Source organism: Scophthalmus maximus, chromosome 17, assembly GCF_022379125.1.
Source record: "Scophthalmus maximus strain ysfricsl-2021 chromosome 17, ASM2237912v1, whole genome shotgun sequence".
Taxonomy (NCBI): domain Eukaryota; kingdom Metazoa; phylum Chordata; class Actinopteri; order Pleuronectiformes; family Scophthalmidae; genus Scophthalmus; species Scophthalmus maximus.
Genome location: NC_061531.1, coordinates 10562681 through 10579326, shown reverse-complemented (window position 1 = coordinate 10579326; position 16646 = coordinate 10562681). Strand labels below are relative to the sequence as shown.

Sequence of the window (16646 nt, the reverse complement as noted above, 5' to 3'; positions counted from 1 at the left end):
CTCCATCACCAACAATACCAGGCTCATTAACAAGGTTAAATTATTGTCTTGCCTCTCTAGTACTGACAACGTTGCACTGCTACTGTAGGTCACTGACCTACTTCCGCATCATGCCTTCGTATGACTACGACTTTGTGCTCAAGTGACATGTTCAGTGCTCACGCTAAGATAGATAGATAGATAGTTACTTTGTTTATCCCAAGCTGGGAAATTCCGGTGTAACAGCAGCACGTTTCACACAGCACACTTTCAAACTATAAACAATATATACACAAACAAACATACAAATTGCAAAAAATATAGTAAATAATAAATATAATTAGCTGATGTTGATCTAAAAATGTTCATTGCCCATGTTTTATATTATTAGTAATTTAAGTGTGCTGTAGACTGAAATAAACCTCCCATTTTTAAGCTAATTTAAATATTTAATTTGATTTAATATTTTTTCAGGAGTGGTGGATTTATTGAGCAACAATAACTATTCGCCTGCTATTTTATCTTCTTCTCTTTGCACACATCATCCTCACAGATTGCCTCCCTGTTGCTGCTGCCACTACTATTCTAGTAAAGAAACACATGATGTAATCACTAGACTCACAGATGTGACGTCAGATCACCCCACTCCGTTACCGAGCTTCCCATTGGACGATTCTTCTGGTTCTACTGGAGGTGCAACGGCTTCGAGTCAACCAAACTTGAGTCTCCGTGGCCCACGCCCGCTCGGCTCCGATTGGCTGTCGGGGACAAACCCACAATAAACACATCCATGCTGTTTTCCCTCAGTTCGGTGAAGTATTTCGTTGATAGTAATATGGTGGTCGGGGACTACAAGAAAAGAGCATCTATTAATTTACGGTATACAACGTGTAACGTTTGTGTTCCGTAGATAGATACATTTTGGCAATTCAGATGGCTCCGTATTGGAATCCTGAATCCATTATTTCAGTTTATCATTATCATTATTGTATTATCATGTGTCGACGCATCGTCATTGAAAGTTATGAACATATATATACTCCACATGCTGTCGCCGCTTAAGTCAGACACTCACAACAATCCTAAAAATACAGGGGACGTGGGAAAAACATTTCCGAGGCCGCGATTGGCTGACGCGTCTGTCAATCATCGACAGCCGGGTGGGTTGATTCGGCCGCCACAACCGTAAGCACGTTACTGCTCGCTCACTGAATGAGCCTCAGTGTTTGGCTGGTTTGACAAATTTCCCTGCGCGACCATGGCGCTGAGGGTGAACAGTTAAGTTTGACACATCAGTGGAAAAGTTCCAGCTCCCTCATCGCTATTCGGCTTCTCTCGGGATTTAGCGCTTCTTTTTTTTCCGGGCAAATGTAGGTACGTGGGAAGTGTCCGATTTTTTTTCGATTCGATAGCCAAGAGCCAAGAGTCCTACACTGGCAAAGACAGACACAATAGTAAAGATGAACACCCTGTCGTTTGACGACCCCTCGTTGGATAACCTGGACCCAACGCTGTCGTTGAATGACCCCAGCGATATTGATACGGCCCTCTTAAGCGACATCGATGGTAAGGAAATACACCGGACGGCTGCAAGCTAACTAACGCTGTCGCGTCTGACGTTTTTGCTAAACAATGCTCGTTACTGCCTGTGAGTTCAGTCTGGCTTCGTCTAATGTGTTCGACACCCCACGTTGACCCCGTCCACACGCACAAACAGCATCAGCAGTGACAGGTTTCAGCCCATAGCGCACTTTAGTTAGCTACGCTAGCTAGTATTAAACATTTAGCTAGCCAGCTAACAGCTAGCTTCGGGGGTGTGCGGCGGGCTTTAATAACTCACCTCCTCTTAATATATGTTGCTAGAGTTGTTTATGAACTCACTGCCGTGTTTATTTTTTACTGCACAATAGGAATAACCGGTTATTAGAGTGTGTTTAATTTGATCGGGGTTGTGAGGAGGTTTAGTGTAAAATAAGAAACTAGCCTGCTGCTACACAGCGGCGTGTGCGCCCCGCCCCCAGCCTGCTCCACAGACAGGGGTTACTGTCGTTCAATCCCCTCTGCTCGGTTCACTTCGCCTCAGTTCACCTAGCACACAAATCCTATATATTTATTCATTTTGTAAAAAAATTATGAAAACATCAAATGATATTTTGTTATAACAACGTTTACTCTGTATTTCATATTTCCTTGCAAACGCATGCTGCTTTACTCTCAAATTAATTATTACAGTTGTTAAATATTTGGATAATTGCCTTGGCGCATGTCTGCTATGGTCCCATCACGCATGTCATTGTAGAAAGGTAGAGAGTAAGAAAAACGTTAGTCCAAGGGGACATACATCGTAGCGTAATTTCTGCTTTCTGAACTCTTTACCGAAATGGCCAATATGTTTTGTAGGATAGCAGTCAACATGAATTTGTGATAAGCTGCACTGAGTAAACAGTAGCCGGGATTGCAACATCCTGCGACCGTGCTCCCCGTCTTCCCATGTTTGACCGACAGTAACCCCTCGGTGATGCTGCTCGATGGTAACCTCGTGTGAAGCCACAGACAAGCGCTCCCTCTCTTCCCTGTCTTGGGCTGAGCGGCATAGCAAGTCCCGAGACGCGTTCTGATTGGTCAAGAGCGATCACCTCATACAAAAACACTGGCTCACAAATCCAGGCTGCTGCTGCTGCTGCTTGTCACTGCAGAAACAACACTCGGTCATGAAGCATGCGTTTTTTGCTGTATACTCCTTAAAAATGAGAGACTCTAGAAATATTTGTCAAGTTAACATCTTTACAAAGCAGAATATAACGGCCCTGTAAGAACCAATAAGCACAATGCTCTCACGTTTATGTTGGATCTTGTATTTCTCATACCAGTTTAACTTTAACCCACAGAAGTTGAGGAAAAAAATATAATCAAGGAATATTTCAGATCTCTAATGGGAACCCATGAGTCAGTATTTGGTTTCATTACTCTTTCATACAGCTGCTAGTTTTTCAAACAGCTGATTTCTAATTTTTTGTCACTACAGGAATGCCATAAACAGCCTAATTGCACATGGGTTGAAAAAAAGAAAAGTATATTTGGGCAATTCCATAAGTTTGTCTTGTATACAAGCTTTGTTGTGTTAGTATTCACTGTGAACAGGGTTTATCAGTTTATCCATTCAATACAGTTAAGGTTATAATTGAATCCTGATTCTGATTTATATCATATTTTTTCAGAATGAAAAGCCAATCAAAGTTTTGACAGAAAGCAAAAACTGCCCCATATTTTTATTTTTAAGATGCCACAAACAGTCTTACGCCATTAATGATTATCTATTTGGTGAATTCGCTTTAGGAAAAATACAAAACTTCAAATAAACATGCAATATAAATAATGTATTATTGCACATCCATTTTGAGATTGGCATCATTACATTAGCTCGTTCATGGTGGATCACTGTGCAACATAGGACAGACGTTTAAAAATATATATAATGATAATAAAGGTTGTTTTCAGGATTTATTAAGCCAAACTGGAAACCGGGTCTTTTAAAACTGTCATTCAGAACTGTATTTGATAACCAGATCTAACTCAGAGAATTTTTTTTCCCAGTGTGTATGCGCACCAAAATTATCCTGGCAAAGTCTTATATAATTAATCTACTTGTTCATTAAAAGTTATTGTGGTTCTGCTTTCTCTTCCTTTTTAGATATGCTACAGTTCATCAACAACCAGGAAATGGAGTTTGTGGGACTCTTTGATAACCCTCCATACACAGCCCCCCCAGCCATGCAAGAGCTTCCTGGTTTGACCCAGTCCATCACCCCAGCTGCCCCTCCAACCGCCACTGCCACACCCCCATCTTCCTCTTCCATCCTAAGCAGTAGTCCCCACCTGGATGCACTCCTGGGCCCTCCCATTACCCGTAGCTCCTCTACCCCAGACAAGGCCTTCCAGCCCCCCACTTTCCAGCAGTCCCCCCTGGCCCAGGTGCCCAACTCCACCCCTCGGCAGCAGCCAGCCTCCCCGCAGCAGGCTCAGACTCTCAGACAGCCCCAGGTGTCACAGCCCCAGCCCATTCTCAGCCCGTCTGCCCCGGCCCAGGCTGCTTCACCTCATGGCTCACCTGGAACGAGCCCAGTTTTCAGCTCCACGCCCCAGGCTCTCTTCACCTCACCTGCACCCCAGACTCCACTTCAGCCCCAGCCACAGACACAACATCAGGCCCAGGCTCAGTCCCAACAAGCCCGCACTAACTATAGCAGCCAGAGCAGCTTCACAGGTAATTGGTGACGACGGGTGTTTATACTAGTGTCTATATTTTTTTCACTTAGATAGTTTAGAAAAAGAAACATAACAATCTCTTAGGGTAAACGATCTAAAGGCTTTTATACTTTGTTCATTATTTATTGTAAAGGGTTATAACTGTGGTAACAACTGGCAAAGTATTCAAATCTGTGTGTTCTCTGGAAGCTGCAGATGCCTCATAGCAGATATTTACAATGTGGGAAGAGAAAAGTGAACACATTTAATGCCACATTTTTTGCAAAGGGACTGTAACATTTGCTTTGAGATGTTTGTCATATTATTAGTGTTAACTCTTCAGTGAGTAGACTTTAACAGTTGATCACAACAACATTTGCAGTGGTTTCCTACATGCATGCACTGCTGATTTATTGACTCTTTGGATGCAAGGTGACGGCCCCTGTGCTCTTTATAATGGTGCATGGCACACAAAATAACCTATTAGCTCACAACATTATGTTTCAGTCCTAAAATCACATACTGGCATACAGAAAAAAAATGGGGGAGTAAGGAAGCACATTATAGAACTCAAGTACAAAAAAATACACATACTGTGCCCTTATTTGCAGTGTAAATAAATGATGTGTAATATTGACATTTAGTCTGCTGAATTTAAACATGTTTACAATTTTGACAGCGGCCTCTTGGCACACCTTCAACTGACATTTAAAGCAGATTTGTGTTTCTGTGCATATCTGGCTTCGGAAATCTCCCACAAATTAAACTCCAATGTCCAGCAAAGTGTCTCTTCGTGTCAACCACATTTCCCAAGCCAAGACACAAGGTTATTTAACCTAAGCTGATCGCGTGTCTAAGTCCTAATCTAATAAACTTTGCTCAGCAGTGTGAGAGTCTGTGAGCCAAATGAAAATGCTTTTTCTGGGAAACACCCACATCTGTCTGTGTGCAGTGTATTGGTGTACCATATTTTCAAAACTTTTTTTTGTTCATAGATGTAAAATCTCTAAAAGACACATTATTGTTGCTTTTTGTTTTACTGTGGGGGAAAAGTCAGCAAATATTCAACTTTCATAGACACAATCAATTTTTATTACTCCTTGAGAAAATTCCCCTGACCTGATACTGACAGGTCACCGCAATCACTAGCCCAGTTGAAGCTGATAAGAAAATATTAGGTGACATACTGAATGTTGCTCTCACTTATATTGCAGTTATATTGCAGACATTGCAGTTGGCCTACAAACCCACAGACGATGGCTCGCTCTGTGTGCAGTGTAGTAAAAGAACATTCTTGCTTTTAGGGTTGCAACAATTACCAACAGTTTGTATGATATATCATTGTATGATTGTCAACTACAATTATAAAATTCCAATTCTTGAATTCTTCAAATATTAACAGGAAATCAAATCCAGTTCAAAAGGATAAAGGATTATCTTTTTTTGGGCCGCATGAAAGAGCTGTAACTCTAATTGCAATAATTAGGATTTGGCAAAGACATCATGCACTATAGAATTTCCTGCTTAACTTGTTAGTTATATAATGGAAAAGTTATTGTGCAGCTGATTGTTATTATGGATATTTTAATCCATTCTTTAACTTTGGCTGAAAAAAACTCTCTTTTTCCAGCCGGCAGCCCCAACAGCCAACCTGCTACCATTTTGTCATCCTCACCTCCAAGTGTTCAGCCAGTGGCCATCCAGACTCAGCTCCAGGGGCTGACCACCACCACCTCCCTACTGGCCACGACAGCGAGCCAACCCGTGCAAACCATCGCACCCCATATACAGCAAGTTCCTGTAAGTTAGTTTGGCTGTCATGTGAATGAGCTTCAGTGGAGCGGCACAAACAAAATAAGTCCAGCGTCATCTTTGTTTGTGTGTCATGGACTTCTGTTTTTGTCTCTCAGGTGTTGCTGCAGCCCCAGTTCATCAAAGCTGAGTCTCTGCTGCTGACCACCATGGCCTCTACCACATCCCTGGCCACCACCACCCCAGTACAGAGCACTTCGCTGCAGGTCGGCAGCCTCTGTGTAACTTGAACTCAATGCTGCGATTGACAGTTGCATCACCACTGACTGTACACAAGATAATATTTTAATGTCAGTTATATCCATAGCAAATCTAATCTTTTTAAACATAAATGCCACTAGAAGCTATCAATAAAAGGGATTACTAATGTGGTGGTGGTCAAGTAAAAAAAATAAAGTCTATTTTAAATACCCAAGAATAAAAAAAAAATGTTATTGGTGAATAATGTTGAACACAAGGACAAAAAGGATTTCACAAAGCTTTTCCAAACCCCTTCTTCCTCTCTCCCGTAACACCCTGTTAACCCCCCCAGGCTTTTATGGGCGGCGGCACAATCCTGACCACGGTGCCCGTCATGGTGGACACAGAGAAGCTTCCAATCAACCGCATCGCCATCAGCGGAAAGCCCGTCGGCCAACCCCACAAAGGAGAAAAGCGCACTGCCCACAACGCCATCGAAAAGCGCTATCGCTCCTCCATCAATGACAAGATCATTGAGCTCAAAGATCTGGTGGCTGGTACTGAGGCCAAGGTAAGAAACTGAGATTATTTAAACAAATGCACATATACTCGTCAAACTCCAGTGGTGAAAAAGATAAATTACACACATTTGAGGGTATGGGCATGAATTCTTAAAGAATTGGGTTTCTGTCAGTCTTATTAATATTATTTTTTTTCTCCTCTTAGCTCAACAAGTCTGCAGTGCTGAGAAAAGCCATTGACTACATCCGTTACATACAGCAGACTAACCAGAAACTCAAACAGGAGAACATGGCCCTGAAAATGGCCGCCCAGAAAAACAGTAGGAGCTTAAATCCTTTCTCTCTTTCATATTCCTGAAAAGTTTATTTAAATTCATTGAAAGCAAGTTAATCACTGTTATCCTGAAAGGACAAATGTGAAAATAGTTGTTTTGTAGTCTCTGAGTAAGTGGAAGTTAAGGTGGAACCTCGCTTTGCTTTTGTACCACGGCTCTCACTGCTCTCATCTTTCCTCTCCTGCTTCAGAGTCTCTCAAAGACCTGGTAGCCATGGAAGTAGATGGACAGGCTGATGTCAAGAACGAGCTGCCAACCCCCCCGGCTTCTGATGTGGGCTCTCCGACGTCTTTCTCGCACTGTAGCAGTGACTCTGAGCCTGACAGTCCGATGGGGGAAGACGCCAAGGTATGCCGCTCTCAGCGAAACTGCATAACTGCTGTCTTATTGGCAGAGGTTGATATTCAGTGTTTCATATTAGCAAACTGTTGAAACGTCCTCCTGGAAGATGTTGACTCCCCCCTATATTAAATGGTCACGTAAATTACGTAACACCATAATCTGATGTGCTGAAAGTCAGTTTTGTGCCTCTGCATTTAAATTGTGTGGTAGCGCTGTACATGCACAGAGGGTTAACATGATGCAGGTTGAAGAAACTGAAGAAAAGTAGTTCCTCTCGTTGTCTGTACTTGAAGGTGCTGTGTAAATTAAACATTTATCTTTGTTGTTTCTCTTTTCCGTACCAGCCAAATGTGGGCGTGTTGGACACTTCGGCAGCAGGCAGCAGTGCCGGCGGCATGTTGGACCGGTCCCGCATGGCGCTGTGTGCCTTCACCTTCCTTTTCCTGTCTCTCAACCCTCTGGCTGCTTTGCTGTGTTCGTCTGGCAGCAGCTCAGCTGGAAGCGCTGTAGCCTCCAGCGCCCATCATGCAGGCAGGAGCGTTCTGGGTGTGGATATTGCAGGTATGGAAGAAGAAAAAATGCTGGGAGGGTAGGGCTACAATTTTTATTTAATGTTTTCTGAAATATACAAAATGTGTGTCATCCTTAGCGGATTCGTGGGGCTGGATGGACTGGATGCTTCCAACCATACTTGTGTGGCTCTTGAATGGTATTCTGGTGTCGGGTGTCCTGATCCGTCTGTTGGTGTATGGAGAACCTATAACCAGACCACACTCTGGATCCTCTGTTTTGTTCTGGAGGCACCGCAAGCAGGCTGACCTGGACCTAGCTAGAGTATGTTTTTTTATTTTTATTGATAAATGTTTGAATTTCAATTCATTCAAAAAGTGAGACACGTGTCCTTTTATACACAGGAGTCCCCTTTGTGGTCTACCTGTCTAAAGTGACCTCCTCTGGGTCACCTCATCTGTTCTACCTCGTCATCACTAGTCTCCTTTACCTGCTCTAGGGTGATTTTGCCCAGGCCAGTCAGAACCTGTGGACCTGTCTAAAGGCCCTCGGTCGCCCCTTACCCACCTCCCAGTTGGACCTGGCTTGCGCCGCGTTGTGGTCTCTGCTAAGGTTCTGCCTTCAGCGGCTCTGGGTGGGCCGCTGGCTGGCTGCCAGAGCTGGAGGTCTGCGATCTGACCGCCCCCTGCAGGAGGATGCCTGCAAGAGCAGCCGTGACGCCGCCCTGGTTTACCACCGCCTGCACCAGCTTCATATGACAGGTTGGTCGGTGGGAAAAACGCTGTCTCTGAATTAAATCATCATGGTAGACTGAACATAGTTGGGTGGCATATTGAAGTGACAAAATCCTCGGTGATTAAAGAGAAACTCGGCCCCCTATTTTCTTGTGAGAGTAAGCTTACGCTGGTTCTGTGCCAAAAAAGGTTTTGACTAAAGGTTCAAAATCTTTTGGCTTAAGTAATTATCACCAGACCACTTTGGCTCTTTTTTATAATTGCATCGCCATTGTTCTCTGTGAAACAGCATATTTATAAAAATCTGTCTGTGCTTTCAGGTAAATTGAATGGGAGTCACCTGTCGGCAGTGCACATGGCTTTGAGTGCAGTGAATCTGGCAGAGTGTTCTGGTTCCTGTCTCCCTGTAGCCACTCTGGCTGAGGTCTACGTCTCCGCAGCTCTACGGGTCAAAGCCAGTCTGCCGAGGATCCTGCATTTCACCTCTGTAAGTCTACTTTGTTTTTTATACGGCCTTAAACAGCTAACAGTTCTGACTTGACGTTTGGTTTATCTTTCTACCATGTTTGATGAACATAAAACCTATTTGTTAATGACTCCTGGGACTTGGCAACTTGGAATAAAGGAAACTACACTGAATCGAATCATCATCGGTGATTTGTAAGCGTTGTGAAAATAACTTGAGCACTTGGTCTTTTGTTTGTTTTTCTGGCAGCGTGCGTTCCTGAGCAGTGCCCGTCAGGCGTGCCTGTCGTCCAGTGGCAGCGTGCCTCCAGCCATGCAGTGGCTCTGTCACCCACTGGGTCACCGCTTCTTTGTGGATGGGGATTGGGCTATTCGCAGCACTCCCAAAGAAAGCATCTATAGCCAGGCTGGCAATACAGGTCAGTGTATGCAAAACTGACACACACACACACACACACACACAATATGTGTGTAACTGCATTGTTATAATGCCCAAGTGCCTTTGCTGAATCCTATAAATTTTTATGCCTTTCCCATGTTAAAATGGTTTGCTGATACTCTTGCAGTCGATCCTCTGGCCCAGGTGACTCAGGCCTTCAGAGAGCACCTCTTGGAGAAGGCTCTGTACTGTGTGGCCCAGCCTCATGGGGAGAAAAGACCCAGCCAGGGCGAGGGGTGAGGAAACAAAACATCCAAATAGCTGTTTTGGATACTGTTTTTTACCATGTATGATTTACTACTCTGCAGAATTTAGGTGTGAATACACACAAACCTGCCGTTGGCCGTCAGACTGCACAACGCCACAGCACCCATAGTCAAAGACTCAATCCTTTCCAAATCTCAAACTGCACAATCACTTAATCTTTATTTTTATATTGCACTTACTTTGCACCGTGCTCATTATTGTATGTAGTATTTGTTATTGTATACAGTATTTCTGTTATCTGTTCTTATTTTATTTCTCATAACGGTTTCCACTTGTGCTGCCACACTTCTGTAAGAATTTAAATTTCTCCTTCAGGAGATCAATAAAAATACATCTTAGCTTATGTTATCTAAACAACGGGAACAGCAATAGGAATAGGATGTTAAAATGGACAATAAAAAATAAACTGAAATGATTCAAGTATTCCTTTTTGTAATAATCAATTTGGAATTGTCATTTTATGTTTTTGAATTTGTCATTACATGTAAATGTGGCAGCACAATAACCATTCGGCATGTTCATCCTCAGGGAGTATGCCGATGCCCTGGAGTACCTCCAGCTGTTGATCAGCGCGTCAGATGCAGCTGGTGCCACGTCCCAGTCCTTTGCGATCGGCTCCAACATGGCCACCGTGACTGGTAGGTCACTGCGGCAGCTGTCATTTCTGATAACAAAACTTCTTTTTCTTCTGCTTTATGTATGAGAGGATAGAAACCCACCACTGTAAGAACATTGTCTCTTGGATTTTATAGGAAAATTTTCACTTCAAACAGTAATTTTGATAATTACAACATCGTCAACTCTTTGGCAACAGTCTTTGACTGTGACTGAAACTACTTCTGCTGCTCGAGTACATCAACACATTCAAGTCTAGATTTGCACTCCTTACTCCATTACTACTTACTTTTCAAGGAGTTTCGCATTTGCTCGTCCGGCATCTTTTCTTCACCCGCCCCAACTTTTTGATACCTTTTTAATGTGCTCGCAAAAATAACAGACCGGAAGATGGAAGTTAACTTCTACGCCACTGATATCGAGTAGCTTGATTTCCGCAGGGCTAGCTTCCACCCTCCCACCACTCGCTTTTGTCCTCACTGATCACTGATCTGAGTGAAAGGAAGCTAGGTGAAGGGGAGGCATCCACTAGATTGCATCATCTATCTTCAGTGCTGTCAAATCGGTGATCACCTTGAGAGCAGGGAGGGAGCAGGAGTCCGTGCAGGGATTTAATAGGAGACTTTTCTTGGCAGAGCCTCAGGTTGCTCGCTCACACACACACTGTGTGTGTGTCACCCAATGTAAATAGAGTAGTTTTCCCTTATGAGGAAGTTGTCAAATTGGCTACTTTCTCTCTCAATACGCCAGAGGGCAGGAACAGATTGTTTCCGAGGGCAAAATGAAGACAGCATCAGTGTGTGTGCGTGCGCACTCAAGCATGCTAAATGTAAAATTGTGCTGTGGGAGATTTTTTCCTTCTGCCGGTGTCTCACCTTGTGACTGATTTGTTCCAACTACCAGGCTGCGATCCGCACTCCAAGTGGTGGTCCTCGGTTGCCGTGGTTATCATCAACTGGCTCCAAGGAGATGACGCTGCAGCGGAGAGGCTGTATCCGACTGTCGAGCACCTGCCTCGCAGTCTGCAGAACGCAGAGTGAGTTGGACACAGACACACTGAAACTTCTATAGCTGGCCAAAGAGAGTGTACCTACCAGACCGAATCGTACCACTGATTTCAGTGCCTCGTTTTGGTGCCCGAGCTATTGACTGAAATATTTGCCCTGCCTACAGGCAATGTAAATCACGTGCCTTAATTCTGGTCAACACTATTTTCTACATGACTCTGAAAGGATCTCAGCTCCAGGATGTGCTGCAAATGTTTGAAAACATTTGCGTGTAAAGGAAGGGGACATGTCCAACTTAATGAAGCACAGGTTACATTTGAAATCAAAGGGATGTATGGTGTTTTATTTAATCTTTAAATTTGGGCACATATAAATCATGTGCGCGCTTGATACTGTTAACAATTAATATGTTAAATTTCAAGGTCCCAAAAACTGTTCTTCTAGCCAACCATTCTTTTGTGCTTTTTTTAAGGAAAACAATTATAGGTTCTGGCACCATTTATATACCGGTACTGTTTAAAATAAATCGTTTTCGGAACAAAACCCCAATGATACCCTACCCTAGTGTTGCATAACCCTCTTCTGCTCATGCTCAGCAGAGGACACACACACACACACACACACACACACACACACACACACACACACACACTTCCACTACTTTAACCTGTCCTCTGTCTCTTTTCCCCCTTTGCTCTGTCAGGAGTCTTCTGCCCAAGGCTTGTCTGAACACATTCAGGGCAGTGCGGGCTCTGCTGTCCAAGCCAGAAAACTGCCAGCTGAGTCTGAGCTACAGTGACAAGGCCAGTGCCCTGCTCCGAGACAGCCTCAACCTAGGACCACACTGCCACAGCTCCGGTTTAGACAAGGTACACGAACACACAATCAAGCACAGTATGAGCACATCAAAATCATGGTGATGTTTATTATTCCTTTGAGGGGAATTTTGCAAAGGGGAAAGCATCCACATTAAAAATCCACACACGCATACAGCGACAGATGTGCTCACACATCTGCGTGTATAAAATGGTAAACACAGGAAATTGCCCACACATAATCACTCAAGTACACACACACAAACACACTCTTTTCACAGTACTAAGCAACACACGCTTCAACCAACGGACAGCGAATCCCCAACAGCAAGTCCCTCTCTGTGATACCAAGGTGTCCTACCCTCTGGCGTTTAGCAGATGGTAATGCTGGTGGATAGGTAGCTCACTGTGTGTGTGTGTGTGTGTGTGTGTGTGTGTGTGTGTGTGTGTGTGTGTGTGTGTGTGTGTGTGTGTGTGTGTGTGTGTGTGTGTGTGTGTGTGTGTGTGTGTGTGTGTGTGTGTGTGTGTGTGTGTGTGTGTGTGTGTGTGTGTGTGTGTGTGTGTGTGCGCGCGCGTGTGTACGTACATACGGACAGAGCTGTCGTGCATTGTAGTTGCATTGCATGTGTCTCAGCGGAGTGCAATGTATCTGCAATGCAACACAGAGCTGGGCCACAAACAGCAGAACACACTCGATGTGCATTGAAAATGTTCCTCATCCCGAAGATGAGCTCTGTTTTCAGTTTGTGCTGGGCAGCGTTTCTGAGTATTGTTGCTTGTTCATATTAATACAACTCATTGTCTGCACCACATATGTAAGTAATTATCGAGTGAGATATCTCCCAGAAATGTGTTTTGAGATACTTTGGAACTTGAGAAAATTCTCAGTCTTTAATCCTGTTCATTTCCCTCCAGGTCATCCAGTTGCTTTTGTGTGATCTACTGTTGGTGATGAGGACCAACGCGTGGCGTCTGCAGCAACAAGGGGCCAGTCCCGCGGGATCAGGCCCGGTGGGTACCAGCGGCCCCGCTGGGGTCCAGCAGGCCTCCCCGCCGGAGCTCCAAGGATTCCAGCAGGATCTCAGCTCCCTACGCAAGCTGGCACACAGCTTCAGACCAGCAATGCGAAGAGTACGTGTTATAGTATTAGACACCACCACGTTATAGTAGTTGAGCTCATGCATTTTTGAAAAACTAAAGCTGTTTTCAGACATGAAAACAGCTATACAGTGAGCAAATAGTTTGCGTGATCCGTTGCCATGCCGACATGTGGCCAAACTTTTACTTTGATTGTTATTTCCACTCAGTCTTACATACAAGCAAACCACCCAAATACTCATTGAGTGACACACATTAAGGAAATTATGAAAACTGGATCAACACACCAACGCAGCTCTCATGTCTGTGTAATTGTATTGTCAGACACTTAAAACCGCAACTAATTAGAATTCACATTCAGATCAACACACGGGAATCAAGATCGATCTGTACATGCTGCACATACCTGGGATGGCAATTGCAGAAAGAATTCAAATACAAAATGCAAGATACTGTATTAAGATAATCACTAGGTCTACAGACATACAAACACTTCCTGTCCACATATTTGCAGGCAGTCCATGGTACAATTCTCTGTGGAAATTAGATGGGAGGTGTTGAAACGCGCGCACGCACACACACACACACACACACACACACACACACACACACACACACACACCCCTAAGGCAAGTGTTTAGCAGCGTTGTTCACAGGGCTTCAAAGTCTCTCTGAGGTAGAGCTGAACGTTCTGTATGAGTCATCATCGCTCGTTCTCATCCCTCCTCCCCCTGTTCCTCTTCCTCCTCCTCTGCCTCCGCCTCCGCTTCTCTCATCTCTCCATCCCTCCCCTCCGTCTCTCTCCAGTTGTTTCTCCACGAAGCTACAGCCCGGCTGATGGCGGGGGCCAGTCCCACCCGCACACACCAGCTCCTGGATCGCTCGCTGCGACGCAGAGCAACGCCCGGAGCCAAGACAGGTGTGTGGAGATGCCGATCTCTCTTTTTCACCCACTCTGCACAAGTAATTCTGTCCTCAGGCTGCATTGTTTATTAGTAGTAATTGCTGTTCTTGAGATTTTTAATTTGTGAGCACTGTTCTTTTTTCATACATACAGCAAATCAGATTTTTGGTGAGGGTCCTAATTAGTTTATGCTGGATATTTTCACGTGTTTTTCCCTGTACACTGAGGTATTTTGAGACACTCTGACAGGATAATCAAATTTTTACAGTTTTATTTGAGATAAATTGCTCGGCTTGTAGTGAAGTAGGTTGCAGAAAACAATGAGAATTTTTAAAAAATCCTAACGGATGAAACTCAATCATGCAGTTATTGTTTTTTTCCCCTCAACATTTTTAATAAAAGTTATAGAGATCTGAGAGCCACTGAATGGCTGCAATCAGTGGATCTAATCAGCTCCCCATCTTTTTCAGGCAAATTATTCGCTGCACTAAATCCCATCAGTGATTAAACAAGAAGCTACCGAAGTCTGATTGGCTGTCGGCGGCTGCTCACATCCAAAAGCTCAGGCGGAATAGCACGTTAATGATGTTCATTGTTTGTTTTTTTGTGTGTATTGCGTGTGTGTGTGCAGAGGAGTGCGAGACGCGACCTGGCCAGCGGGAACAGGCGGAGGCCGTGATGCTAGCTTGCCGCTACCTCCCTCCCTCCTTCCTGTCGGCTCCTGGCCAAAGGGTCGGGATGCTGGCGGAAGCAGCCCGCACCCTGGAGAAGCTGGGAGACAAGAGGACCCTCCACGACTGCCAGCAGATGATCATCAAGCTCGGCAGTGGCACCACAGTCACCAACAGCTAGAGAGAAGGAGGAAGGGCTGCGAGACGTGCATGGACACTGTATATAAAAACAAACATGCTCCCACAGACACGCAATCACACATGTCTGGCATTTTGTCATACAGATATTGAACAGATTTGTTAAACCACATAGATTCATATTGACCTAATGGGATTTTCTTCATGGATTGCCCCTCCCACCACCCCCAACCCCACATCAGAAGGCACTTATAGTGTTCACGCTCATGTTGCTACGAAGTATTGTCAAAAAATAGGACGCATTTTTCTCTCCTACTGAACTAAAACCCCCCGTGAGATTGAATTGCAGTGCCACTGTTTTCCACAAAGAGGAACCATCATATCCTCCTGGTTGATGGTGTGTTTGACTGTGTGTGTATGTGTGTGACTTGTGACTGTGTGCATGTGTGAGAGAGAGAGAGAGAGAGAGAGAGAAAAAAGGATGAAAGAGATGTTTGATCTGCATTCACTCGGTGTAGTCCCGACCACAGTCTTTCAAGATGAAGATGCATCTTCTACGGGGAGGAGTGCTCAGTAGGTTAGAGTGGCGGGCTGCTCTGATTGGCTGCAGATTGTGGCGTCGCTTGTTCTTGTGCATGGGAGGAAAAGGACCAAACTCGGGATTGGTCTGGCTGTGTCTTGTTCAGTGGGAAGCCACTCGGCAGGTTGTCGAAAACGAAGCTGATCGTGTTTCAGTGCCGTTAATCTGAGGGGGCCCATTGTCCAAACTTGTCTATCTGCACTAGCCCTGTGAGGCTGATTTCAATGATGAGTAATAATATGGCTTTATGAGGGGGGTTTTTTCATAGAGATCCACTTTGTCGTTTTTGCTGTGTACATATTTTACAATGTATTTATAATCTGTAAGAATTTAAAGCAGTATTTTTGCGTAAGCAGAGTGAAACATGCTTATGTTCTTCCCTTAATTCTGTTTTATTTGGAAGCTCTTGATCACATCCAAATAATGTAGAGATACTATGTTGCCACGATGATAAGTGTCAAAGATGTAGGCACTATCAAGTGATCATGGGGATATCTGCGTCACACCGTCTGACTTAATTGACCTTTTGCACTGTTGCACACGAATGCAACTATGATATCAGAAGTCGCTTGGCAGCGTCGCCAGGTGACAACTCGAACTGCAATGTGAACCTTGATCTCCTCTTTTGCAATCAACTACAAAAGTCATGCAGACAGTTTCAAAATAAATCTTTTCCAAAGAGGACATGCAGAGCATCTTTTTCATTTTTTTTTGTGGCCACAACCTAAACATCAAAACTCGTTCTTTCAGTCTTTAAAGTTTCATGCTCCTAGAGAAACACAGTTTATTACTTTTTTGAGATCTGTAAAAAGTAGAAGAAGCAAACAAACTTTTGGTGTGTGTTTTGTTTAGTCTTTTTGTCCCAGGACCAGTTCGTTTTCATCGCGTGTCACTAATCTGAAAGACTGGTTTGAAAAAATCAAAACGCAAGCACGTCTGACTCACTCCTCTTCTTCTCTCCCTTGTTCTTTGGTTCCATCCTTTTTTCT

General features: G+C 44.1%; 1 protein-coding gene across 2 annotated transcripts; it reads left to right on the top strand.

Annotated features, from left to right (window-relative positions):
* The first annotated feature begins 1143 nt into the window (after positions 1–1143).
* On the top strand, positions 1144–16341 carry srebf1 (sterol regulatory element binding transcription factor 1). 2 transcript variants are annotated; one of them, XM_035615397.2, is made up of 19 exons: positions 1144–1545; positions 3671–4243; positions 5855–6024; positions 6135–6242; positions 6569–6787; positions 6943–7057; positions 7263–7420; positions 7759–7975; positions 8064–8248; positions 8424–8685; positions 8979–9145; positions 9374–9542; positions 9690–9798; positions 10358–10467; positions 11348–11480; positions 12155–12320; positions 13182–13397; positions 14172–14283; positions 14900–16341. In XM_035615397.2, exons 1-19 carry the CDS (start codon positions 1440–1442, stop codon positions 15118–15120), a joined length of 3516 nt encoding a protein of 1171 aa, XP_035471290.2. In that variant the 5' UTR covers positions 1144–1439; the 3' UTR covers positions 15121–16341. The 2 variants fall into 2 exon arrangements, with proteins under 2 accessions (XP_035471290.2, XP_047184116.1); XM_047328160.1 differs by having other exon boundaries at positions 6135–6257.
* The last annotated feature ends 305 nt before the right edge of the window (positions 16342–16646 follow it).

Excerpts from the sequence above, each read along its gene's own strand:
- srebf1 (XM_047328160.1), top strand. The coding sequence starts at position 1,440 with ATGAACACCCTGTCGTTTGACGACCCCTCGTTGGATAACCTGGACCCA. Across the intron at positions 6,788-6,942 it reads TGGCTGGTACTGAGGCCAAG|CTCAACAAGTCTGCAGTGCT; the intron begins GTAAGAAACTGA and ends TTCTCCTCTTAG. Across the intron at positions 14,284-14,899 it reads AACGCCCGGAGCCAAGACAG|AGGAGTGCGAGACGCGACCT; the intron begins GTGTGTGGAGAT and ends GTGTGTGTGCAG.